Below are 11483 nucleotides of genomic sequence, written 5' to 3'. Positions count from 1 at the left end.
CCCCCCCCGCGCACACACACACACACACACACACACACACACACCAGCCCTCACCTCCACACCTGGCTCCTTTACCCAGGCCCGCCCCAGGTATAGAAGAAGTGAGTGAAAGGAAGAGTGGACCTCAGAGTCCACTCGGTCAAAAGATGGCCCAGCTCCAGCCCTCCCCAGGGGCATGTGCTGAAAAGCACCAGCTCCAGGGTGAGGTCTCGTGTCCACCCACCACCTAAGGTCATTTTTCCTTCCAGCTGGCAGCCTGGAGCCTTTTCAGATCCCAGGTACATTCTTCCCAGAGCCCTCCCCACTGTGAGAAGCTTTGATTTCCCTGGCCCTACTCTCAGATAGAGAAAGTAAGTATGAAAGTCTGAATAGCTAGGAAATTTATGTGCTCAGTAAATACTTGTTGGAGAAGTTGGGTCAGCGGTTATTTTCCATCCCGAAAACTAGAGGACCCTAGGATCCTGAAGGACCCTAGAACTCCGATGTAGGATGTGTAGTAAGCAGGTCGGGAGCCTGTAACATGATGTGTGTGCCAAAGCATGTGCTTACGCCTTCTATGGAAGTAGACTAATATTTCCCTCAGTCTTTCAAATAGGATAACTGGCCCAAATACACTTAAGGGCCTTGATTCAATCCCTACTCCATTTAAAGACAGGAAAATTGAATCCCAAATCACACAGGAAGTCAGTGACTGGAGAATCTGTGCTGCCTCAGTCCAAACTCATGGACCACTTGGCAATTCCAGCGTCCTGCCACTCATTCCTGAAGCTCCGAATATCCTATAACACCTCTCCTCACCCGCCCCCCTGCAAGACCACCCTTTCTCCAGCTTCACTGCCTGGGACCAGGAGAAGATTTATGCAGCCTGGAAGTCTCTAGATCCCCCCAAGAATCCTGACCCCAGTTCCCTAGCTCAGAGAATCTGAATCTTCCTCCCACACTTAGGTGCTGAATTAATAGGTTCAAAAGAGCAACAACTTCCCCGTTTCAGGAACACCAAATACTTAGCAAAACATGCTCGCCAAACCAGGCTCAAAGGAGACATTATTGCCTTGAGTGCGTTTGTTTAAATGGGGGAGGGGGGAGCAATATAAACTTTAAGCACAACAAAGAAATAAATTTGTAAAAAGTAAGAGCAAGACGAAACATTCGTGGCAAAGCTGACTCAAAGAAACAGATAACGGGGTGGGGGTGGGCGTGTAGCTCAATTGGTAGAGGGCTTTTGTAGTACTAGCAAAGCCCTGGGTTCAATTCCCTGCCCCACATAAACTGGGCATTCAAGAGATAGAGGCAGGAAATCAGAAGTTCAAGTGCAAGGTGTTTCTCCATTACACTGCCGTTTGACACCAGCATGGGCTACGTGAGACCCCGTCTCAAAAACAAACAAAACCGGGATAATGAGTCTGGCAGAGTGGAACATTCCTGTAAATCCTAGCACTTGAGAAATTGAGGGTTAATGAGAGTTTACGAGTCAGCCTGGGCTCAAAATAAAAGAGGATAATGAAATGAAGCTTCCCCCTGTCCCCCAGTCCTAAAGATTGAGCCCAGGATCTTCCTCATGTTAAACAAGGGCTCTACCACTTAGCTATAGCCAGCCCATCAAGGACATTCTTCAAGACCAAAAAAACCGACTGTGGCAAGTGTGATCTGTAAGCAAGCACAAAAGTGTAAGAGAGGGTAAGCAAGAGCTGTCAATCCCAACAACCAATTCCCATATTTATTTCCTAGTACCTCTGAAAACTAAAAGAGATGGACAGGACTGGTTTCCAAACTTGAGAGGCACCAGAGTCAGTAGGTGACTTGTTGGCAGACTGCTGAACCCCACCCAGAGTTCCTGACATAGAGGACCTCCCCAGGATCCAAGCGACCCATTTCTAATAAGCTGCCAAGTGCTGCAGACACTGCTGCTTCGGAACCGCTGGCTGTGACTTCCTCCGATCTACTGCTTTCCCGGACTTCCTAAAAGCCCTCCTTTGTCCCAGGAAGAATGGAAGGGGGTGTGCAATCACCAGCTCAGAGCTCAGGGTGACTCAGGAGCTGGACTCAGGAGCTCCTGAGAGGTGAGGCTGAGCCCCTCACCCCTGCTGGGCTACCGGCTAATGCTTTCTGCTGGACCAGCCCTTGAGTCTGGCTCTGCTCTGCTGCTGCACTAAGAAACTGAGGAAGAGAGAAGGCTGAAGCTGCTGAGCGAGCAAACTGAGAGGTTCCTACATATGCCCTGGAAGCAGTGCTGGTCATGCACCCACATCCTGCTCATCTTGTACCAAGGACCTTTTGCCACAGCCTGTTGGGCATTTCCCCAACTCCTGGAAGAGGCCAGGCCTGGAACTCAGGGCCCTGGACAGGCATGAAAGTAGATGCAGTGACGTGGCAAGGTCAGCCCGCTCAGATCCGCACTCAAGTGATCTTGGCATAGCTTCCCTTGCTGCGTGAGTGGGGAACTAGTGCCACCCATGCCACACAGAGTTCTCAAGGACAAGAGAGTCACCTCTGTCCTTAAAGGTGCTATTATATAATCCAGAGTGTGGACTGTTGGGAGTGGAGTCACTTCCAGCCACGTCTACTGCTGGTATCTCATTTTGTTCTCATGGCTACCCTGGGGGTAGCTACTACCCTCTCTGTTTTACAAATAAAGCAAATGAGGCTGGAGAAGGGCAGCAGGGAGCCCCAAAGCCCTCAGATCTCCAGCAGCAGTGCCTGCTTTAGAAGGGAGAGGCCCCCAGAGCCAGCACAATGGGATCTTTCCTTTCTAGAAGTCCTTGTCTGGGGCCAGGACATTCTGCACGTCTCAAAGCTCGCTGTTCCTGTGTCTCCCTGCTCCAACCCAGCACGGTGGCTCTACCAGAGCCAGCAAAGCTACCCAGTGTCACACAGCTGACAGGTGATCTAACTGCCCACCAGGGCCTAAAGGACATACAAAGCCTGAGTCATCTGGATTGTGGAGAGCAAAATGACAGGATTTAAAAGAAGCCACTGCCTCCTTCCTGTACTCTGACCCCGTCCACGATACCTCTGCAAAATAAAACTACCAACAAAATAAACAAAATAAGAATAATATAATACACCATACATCACACTGTGAGGATGGGAAGGGAGCTGACAGATTGTGCTGCCCTGCTAAGTGCAGGGCTCTATGCTCTTAGCAGTCTCAATTCTCTCTCACCAGGCACTAACGCTAACACTATGCCTTACCCCATTTTACAAATGAAAACCCAAAGTCTAAAATGATGGCGTCACTAGCTCAAGCTTACTCAGCTAGGAAGTGGCCATCCCAAATCTGCACACAACTTCTGACCAACTGCCCAGAGATTGCTTGGGGTCTTTACACTCTGGGAACGTGAGAAAGGGCCCTGCCGGGAGTTCAGCGCTCAGAATTTACGGTCAATGACTTTTACTTTTACGACCCGCGGCTAGGAAAAGACTCTTGAGTCTCACCTAGGCGGGGAGAAAGGCGACCGCGCCCCATGTGGTACTGGCCGAGGTGCTGCCGGAATGATGTGGACAGTTCCGGAGGCGACAGCAGAACTTAGGGTGGTCAGCGCCCAATCTGAACTGGAGCCGGCAGGTGCTCACTGCTCGAATTTCCTAAGAAAATGTCTCCATTTGCTCTAAATGAGAACCTCCCCATCCTGTGCCACTAGCGAACTGAGGTCCCCAAACCTGCTGACACTCGGAGGGATCTCCAACCCCACGACCACAGCCCCGTCTATCCCGCAACGAATTTCGAGGGGCCGGATCCCAGCTCCCCACCAATTGACCTCGGGTCCCTAGTCCAGCCGGGCCCCGCACGCGTGGGCACCTGCGAGTCACCGCTCAGTCCTCCTGGCTGGGGCCAGGGAGCGTCTCCAAAGTGGCCGCGACGCCTCGTTGAAAGCTGGGGCGGGGGCAAATTCTCCCCACGCGGGTGTCCTCGGACGCATGGAGAATACTCCGGTGCTCTCCTTGATCCACGCGTGGACAGCTCCGAGCTTGCACCCCACGATGCGACGCTTTCGTTGCTCCGGCGGAGGGCAAGCGGCCCAGAGGCTTCCGCAGATTTCATAGGACTGTTCTTAGGTTGCATCTCCATTGTAACTGAAGATTCATTTTGTTTGGGGTTTGCTCAGATGAAAGAATTTAGAAGACAACGAAAACCCCCGCGGCAAAAGGCCGCTTCCCTAGTAGCGCGCCTGCCCGCGGTCGAGGCGGCGGGAAGCGGCCAGGCTCGGAGCGGGGAGCGTCTGCTAATTGCAGCTTCGTTAGATTTCGGGTTTGAGAGGCTGCGGTTCGGGCGCTAATATCCGCCGCCCATTATCCCGGCTAATAAATTTGACCTATTGTTCGTTTGTTAAAATGATGTCACCTTGGAACAGTCCCTAAGCTCCTATTTCCATGAATTAGGCCTTTATTGAAAGCCGGGAGCCAATGAGAGGAGAGAGGCTTGTTGATCGCAGCCAATGGCTGCTGCGGGAGAGGAATTAGCAGCGGAAACTCCAGGTTCTGTTCAAGAAAGATGACACAGAGCCTGTCGGGCCCGCGCACTCTTGGCAAAGTTTCAGTGCGACTGGAGGCGCCGGGCGCTCCATGGCCGCGCCGTAACGGGGACCCAGCCGCCTCCCCGCCCAGCCCAACCCAGCCCTTCCGCCCGCCCAGGATGGAGGCGCCCGCCAGCGCGCAGACCCCACACCCGCACGAGCCCATCAGCTTCGGCATCGACCAAATCCTCAACAGCTCGGACCAGGACAGCGCACCCGCCCCGCGGGGCCCCGACGGCGCCAGCTACCTGGGAGGGCCCCCCGGGGGCCGTCCGGGCGCCGCGTACCCGTCTCTGCCCGCCTCCTTTGCGGGCCTCGGCGCGCCCTTCGAGGACGCGGGATCTTACAGTGTCAACCTAAGCCTGGCCCCCGCCGGGGTGATCCGGGTGCCAGCGCACAGGCCGCTACCCGGGGCCGTGCCGCCGCCTCTGCCCAGCGCGCTGCCAGCCATGCCCTCCGTGCCCACGGTCTCCAGTCTGGGCGGCCTCAATTTCCCCTGGATGGAGAGCAGCCGCCGCTTTGTGAAGGACCGCTTCACAGGTGAGCAGAGCGGGCCACCAGGAGCCAGGCCTCGGCCCTCCGGGGGCCAGGGGCGCCGCGCCCTGTGCACTCCTCCACTATCAGGAACGAGTCCAGAGGCCCAGGCATGGCGGAGGCCTAGGTGCCCAGGGCTCGGGGCGGCCGTGGAGGGGAGGGGAAATCCGAGAGTTGCGGGAAAAAGAAACCAGCGTCCCAGGGAAGGGAGTGGGGGCGTCCCTGCCTAGCTCGGCGCTGCCGGGGACGCGCGGGACGAGCGAAATAGCGGAGCACTGTGTCCCCAGGGGCTCCACGTACGGCCTGAACGGTGGTGGGGCTGGGCTTCAAGGGGCCTCATGTGTCTCTGCAGCGGCGGCCGCGCTCACGCCCTTCACCGTGACCCGGCGCATTGGCCACCCCTACCAGAACCGGACGCCGCCCAAGCGTAAGAAGCCGCGCACGTCCTTTTCCCGGGTGCAGATCTGTGAGCTGGAAAAGCGCTTCCATCGCCAAAAGTACCTGGCCTCGGCCGAGAGGGCGGCGCTCGCAAAGTCCCTCAAAATGACGGACGCGCAGGTCAAGACCTGGTTCCAAAATCGGAGGACCAAGTGGCGGTGAGAGAGGCCCGGCCCTGCCCTTCACCTGCCCCGCCCTGCGCCGCAGCCCAGCATCCTGTCCTCTCCTGTACCACCCCCTGCTCGCGCTCCCTGAACCACGCATCTCCCCTCTTTTCCAGACTTGTTGTCCTTCCTTCCCACCGACCTGTGCTCCTCTCTCCATCTCTCTTATGCCTCCGCATCTCTATTTCCAGCCCCACCTCGCCAGTGTTTTGTTTCGCCTCTTTTGCTCGTTTGGGTTCCTCCCACCTGCCCCCCCACCACACACATCCCGGGCCTCCCACACTCTCCTCCCTCTCCCGTTCCAGCCCACCCACTCGGATTTCGGATTGATGGCCAGGGCTGTACGGTCCTCAGTACAACTCTGTTTTTTATATGATCCTTGCTTCCATCTAACCCGTAAACGACGAAGCGATGTGTCCTAGAGAGGGCTTCAAGACAGTGTCTGGGAGAATCTTATCAAACTGACCCCATCCGGGGCCGCCCAGCTGGTGGTGCACAGCCAGCCAGTCCACCCGTGGGCCCAACTGACCCCATTGGCCGCAGGGCCGAGGCAGTTATACATTGCCCTGTCGCTGTTATCCCGCAGGGGATAACAAAACACACACACACACAAAAACCCAAGATTTATTGTTGGTGAAGCCACAAAATCCGGTGTGCAGGTGGACGGCGGGCAAAGTGCCCTCCCAGCGCCCTCGGGGTGTACAAACAAAACCCAGCGGTCCCACCCGCCCTCCCACCCCGCGGGCCTCGGGGAAAGTGTGTACGGGCGGGCAGCGGGCGGCTCCGCGCCTCGAGGGGCTAGGCTGCCTTGTTCCCGTGAGGGCTGGGGCACGCTGGTGGCCTAGCAATGCCCAGTGCGTGACAGTGCTGTCCCTCTCCCTCCCTGGGTGCAGGCGGCAGACGGCAGAGGAGCGGGAGGCGGAGCGGCAGCAGGCGAGCCGGCTCATGCTGCAGCTGCAACACGACGCCTTCCAGAAGAGTCTCAACGACTCCATCCAGCCCGACCCGCTCTGTCTGCACAACTCGTCGCTCTTTGCTCTACAGAATCTGCAGCCCTGGGAGGAGGACAGTTCCAAGGTCCCCGCTGTCACCTCGCTGGTGTGAACCACCAGCGCGGACCGTAGCTACAGATCGCCGCCCCCACCAGGCGGGGCGCCCGGGTCCCCCAGCCGGGCTGGGAAGGGAAGCTGGGCCGAGAGGGGCAGGGCGGCCCGGCTCGCGTGGGCCCTGGGGCGCGCCGCACAGTGCCGGACGCGGAGGGGGGCTGGGCCCAGGTCCGCGCGACTGCACAATCCGAGCCCCCGCCCCGCGCCCTGTCCCGCCCCAGGCCGGGGCCTGACAAAGAAGCGCCTTACGTTACTCCGCCCCGCGCCCGCACCCCCGGGCTGGGCGCCTGTATTATACTTTGTACTTTTGCCCAAACGTGTAAATAATAAAAGTTTTGGCTTTTTTCTTTAGAAACCGGCCACCTGCTTCCCCTGCGGGGCCGCTGGAGGAGGGGCAGTCGACCCGGCGACTGGGGAAGCGCCCGGGGCCAGGGGCACCCTGCGTTTAGGCTGGGTGTACGCCTCTCCTTTTCCGTTCCTTTTATTTAAGTCGTTTTATTTAATAAAAAGTTAGCTATTTCACTTAATGCCGCTTTTATTTCGTTTTCGTTCCTCGAACGATCGGCGACCCCGGCCCATGCGCCCCACCCCTATGCCGATCGCAGCCGGTGTGTGCGGTCGCGTCCAGGTCTGCGAGCTACACTGGCTTCGGCCCAGCCCGAACCCCGGTCCGGGGCCCCGCGGAGGATGCGCCCTGCAGGTCAGTTGCAGCCAGTCGCCCGAAGCCGGTTGCCGGCGGGGTGGGAGTGGACTTGGGATCCAGTCCCGCGCTGCTGGGAAAGGAAAGTTCCGTCCTGAGCGGGTTCTGAGTCCGTCGCAGGTCAAATTCACCTAGTGGGTGGGAAAACGAGTAAAAGAGAATTTTTTGCAGCTGGAGAGGAAACGCTGGACGCTCGCATATCCAGCTTTGGTTCTTTCCAGAGGCCCGGGGCCACTCATGGACCGGACTCTAAGGGATCTGGGCGTCCTGTGAGCACAGGGCCCGGGCATAGTACGGGCTTCTAATACATGGGGTTTTCACAAGATCCCAGGTGGAGTATGACGATATACGACGTCACAGCGATCTTCACTACGCTACTCCACTATTCCACTTGACGGGAGGGATCAGGGTGCCCCAACTCCCAGAACCCTAAGCCTGAGTGTAGCAGCAGCGTGGTGTTATCTCGGATTTCTCACGACTGAACTTTGGAGGTTTCTAGATTGCGAGATCCAGAGCAAAGAGTCCCTTCCAGGCACCATAAACATGCACCCTTGGCCCTTGGTTTTTCCCCTTTATCATTCTTGTGGTCTTTTAAAAACATCTCTCCATTCTTTCTCTACCGTATTGTCTGTTCCTTCCGTTTGTTCCCTGCTCTCCGTGTGCTGTTCTGCGTATGCCGTTGTTGTAGTGGTTTCTTTCCTTTGCGGTTTCAGGCTTTACAGTTTGTTCTCTGTTGCCCTTAATTTCTCCGAGCCCAATTCTTTTTCGTAGCCACTTTTCCTCCAGATTCTGCTCAGCCCCTTCCTCCCCCCCTCTTATCTTTTTGTTGCTGTTGCTCCCTTCCTCCTTTCTCAGAATCTCTTCGCCTCCGTTTGTCTTTGTCTCTTTTTCCTGTTTTTATTCTTCCCTTTCTCCCTCCTCCAGACTCTGCTCCCCGTCAGCTCCCAGCAGCTAAACACTTTTGGGGGAGTGTCCTCCCCCTACCCCAGCAGTCCCACCCCACCCCCCCACCCCTGACTCTCTCAGAGCCAAGCACCGCCCTGCAGGCTGTGGCACTTGGGAATCTTCGTTGTAAGCGGGCCGAGGTGGTGACAGCCCTTAGGAGGGGGCAGTGGGCGCCCCTATCCCAGCTCCTACCCTCACCCGCACCTTCTAGCCCTTCTAATCCTCTAATCCTAAATCCGCGCCTCTTAGGACGTAACAGTGGGGGAAACTAAGGTGACCCAGGCTTCGGGTCTCCTCCCGAGATGTTTTCTTGAAATACTCTTATTTACTCTGCTGAAAAGCTCAAAGAGCGTGGTCAAGAGGTGGAAAAAGTTGGCCCTCTGCCTGGGGAAGAGGCCCTTCTCTGCCAGGCCATCAGTTCATCCCTCAGGGCTATGGTCTCTGTCTGGGTCCTCCAGGATTCGCTCTATTGCTCAGTAATAAGGCCTACCGTTTTTGTTTCTCTCAATTATTTGTGTTGTTTTGACAGGGTCAACCTCGATCCTTAAGCCTCTGGGGGCACATGCCTTGTCTTTTTCTTCCTTGCAGGCTCTTCGTCTTGTACAAACGGGCTCTGGTTAAGAAGCCCGAGAGTTAGGTGGAGGGCTGGAGCCCCTCTCACTCGCTGCGTTAACTAGTTCAAGGCCTCTGAGCCATTTGCCCCAACCAAACCTTGCTGAATTAGATGACGGGTACCAGTCTGATTGAGTTAGGAGAATAAGCCAGATCTCATGCATGTGGTCCCGGTGAGGCGACCATCTCTTGCCCAGCTCACCCAGAGCAGAGTGGGCTCCCCCAGGGGGTGGGAGCGATTGCTGAGCCGCAAGGGTGTGTTGTACCTTCCACTCACTAAACCTTCCTTTCTGCTATTGTGCGGGGCGGGATGAGAGGCCGAGGGTGAGCCGTTAAGAGACACTACTCACTGTCTCCCCACTGAGAGGACCATGGGCCGGCCAAGGTGGGGCCACGACCAGGGTCAGGCAAGCTTAGAGGTTGAGCCGAAGGAACAAGGGCTCCTCCTTAGTGATGCTCCCTCAGCCTTAGACCGGGCCGAGACTCCATCCGCCAACGGGTGAGTGCTGCACCGGGGACGCAGGCGGAGCGGCTGCACAGCAGAAACTGCCGAGGCTGCGCCATTTGAATCCTCTTGACCCTTCTCAGTGGCCTTCTTCGTTGCACCCATTTTACAGATCCGGGGCTGCCTGGCTGGCCGAACCACTGCGTAGCGCAGGATCACCCTGTGCGCGGGGTTTCGAGGCAGCACCTAGAGCCCACCTGGAAAAGGCGTCTAGGGCCAGGGACAAGGCTTCCAGGAGCTAGATTTGCTAGCTAGTGCGCTGTGGGACTGAGGGAGGCTAGGCCACTCCGCCACATCAGAGCCCTGCAGTGGGAACCAGAAAAACTCCGGGTCAGTCGCCTGCGTCTGCATGAGAAAAGGCGACTGTGCCGGCGGAGCTTGGTTAGGTGGGTTTTACACCTTATAGGTGTGGATGCCCTCCCCAATTTGTTGCTGAAAATGCGGAGGCCCAGAGAAGTTCCGAAGTTAGCTCTGTCTGGTAGGAGCAACGCCTGGACGTTCTTGCCCGGCAGCAACCGCTTTGCCCAGTGCTTGGCCTATCGAGGCAGGAAAGGGTACGGAGCTTAACCTGAGGGTGAGAAGGCAGTCTAGTGCAGTCACCCTGACGAGGGGTTCCCAGGCCTCAGTGAGGCTGAAGGGTCTTCCTACTTTCACTTGAGCGGTGGACGAGGCCCGGGAGTTGAAAGGGTGTTCTGCGACTCCGGCATCCCTGCCTAGCCTGCCGGGCCATTTTCACCGTGTATGCACAAGAGAGGAAGCCACACCAGGATAATAGATCCAGCGACCACCCCAAGCCTAGCAGCCAGAGAGTGAGGCAGCCAAGCACAGTGCCATCCCCCGCCCAAGAAGGCAACCGCACCCCACTCAGGGACAGGCAGACCTGGAGTGCCAGTTTAGAAGCCATGGTTTAGTGCCTTCCCAACTACCATTCACTCTCACGAGCTCAGAGAACTGCAGGCATAGCCTAATTACAGCCATGTCACCCAGAAGGGTCCTGGGAAGCTTCCCCCAGATCCTGATCTCAGCCTGGGCACAACTAAAGCCGAGGCGGGAGAAGATGAGCATTTGGTGTTTGCTCCCCATGCGGTAATAGTGAGGGTTTCCGAAGGTCGCGGCGGTTTTCCATGCGCCCCCACTTTTTCAAGCGGTGCTCGCTCGCTCGGTGACCAAGGTCTCAGCCCGGGCGGTGCTGTCTTAAGTTCAGAGTCCGACAGAATCCTAGCGGAATCCATCCCCATTCACACCTACCATCGAGACACACCCCGGCACAGGGAGGCAGGGTCCTGGGTGGTCCGGGCGTGAGTGACTTAGAAGTCTCAGCGCCTTGTTTACTGACTCGGTTAAAAATGGGCAAACACTGTTCAAGAAAAACAACCACAACAATGGCTTACGGTACAGTCGTTAAAAAATTTATCATAAAATAAAAGCATTTTAAAATACTTTCCAGATTTAAAAAAATCTAATTGAACGTCTACTAATGGCATAGGGGCTTAATCAAATTGTTGCTTGTGGGGGAAAGGGCAGACGCGGAACAGCGTCCTCCCTGGCTGGCGACACTGGTGGGCACCTCGGACCTGGACAGGGACAGGCTTGTCAGTATCCTGACATTACCCATTTGCGGTGCCTCACTTCAGCTGAAACGGGTGTTCTCTTGTCAGACAGGCTGCCCGGTACGGAAGTATTTATTATACCCCATTGGTATGCTCCCAGTCGGTGTGGGGAGGAAGCAGAACGGGAAAAGAAAGAATGCGCAGCTGAACAGAATACTCGAGCTTAAATTTTTCCTTCCCACCATCCACCCTCCCATCTCTAGCAGTCTTGTGTTCCAGTTCTACCAGTGGGGAGCTGACAGATAGAGAAGGCAAGCTTCCGGAGAACCTAGCTCTCACCCCTTAACTGTCTGGACCACAGTGACCGCTTTGTGCCCCTCGGCCCCACCACCACCTCTTGCTGGCCTTGGAGTCT

The 11483-nt window shown here is 56.5% G+C and overlaps 1 protein-coding gene across 1 annotated transcript; it reads left to right on the top strand.

Moving 5' to 3' along the window:
- The first annotated feature begins 4633 nt into the window (after window positions 1-4633).
- Window positions 4634-6754, top strand: Tlx3 (T cell leukemia homeobox 3). Its single transcript, XM_005350372.2, has 3 exons — window positions 4634-5054; window positions 5401-5644; window positions 6544-6754. Exons 1-3 carry the CDS (start codon window positions 4634-4636, stop codon window positions 6752-6754), a joined length of 876 nt encoding a protein of 291 aa, XP_005350429.1.
- Window positions 6755-11483: the final 4729 nt, after the last annotated feature.

Source organism: Microtus ochrogaster, chromosome 7, assembly GCF_000317375.1.
Source record: "Microtus ochrogaster isolate Prairie Vole_2 chromosome 7, MicOch1.0, whole genome shotgun sequence".
Taxonomy (NCBI): Eukaryota; Metazoa; Chordata; class Mammalia; order Rodentia; family Cricetidae; genus Microtus; species Microtus ochrogaster.
This window is presented reverse-complemented; position numbering and strand designations above follow the sequence as displayed.

Bases quoted from the DNA above. Each gene is read 5' to 3' on its own strand.
- Tlx3 (XM_005350372.2), top strand. From the start codon at position 4,634: ATGGAGGCGCCCGCCAGCGCGCAGACCCCACACCCGCACGAGCCCATC. The intron at 5,055-5,400 runs GTGAGCAGAGCG...GTGTCTCTGCAG, and splicing joins TGTGAAGGACCGCTTCACAG to CGGCGGCCGCGCTCACGCCC. The intron at 5,645-6,543 runs GTGAGAGAGGCC...CCCTGGGTGCAG, and splicing joins AATCGGAGGACCAAGTGGCG to GCGGCAGACGGCAGAGGAGC.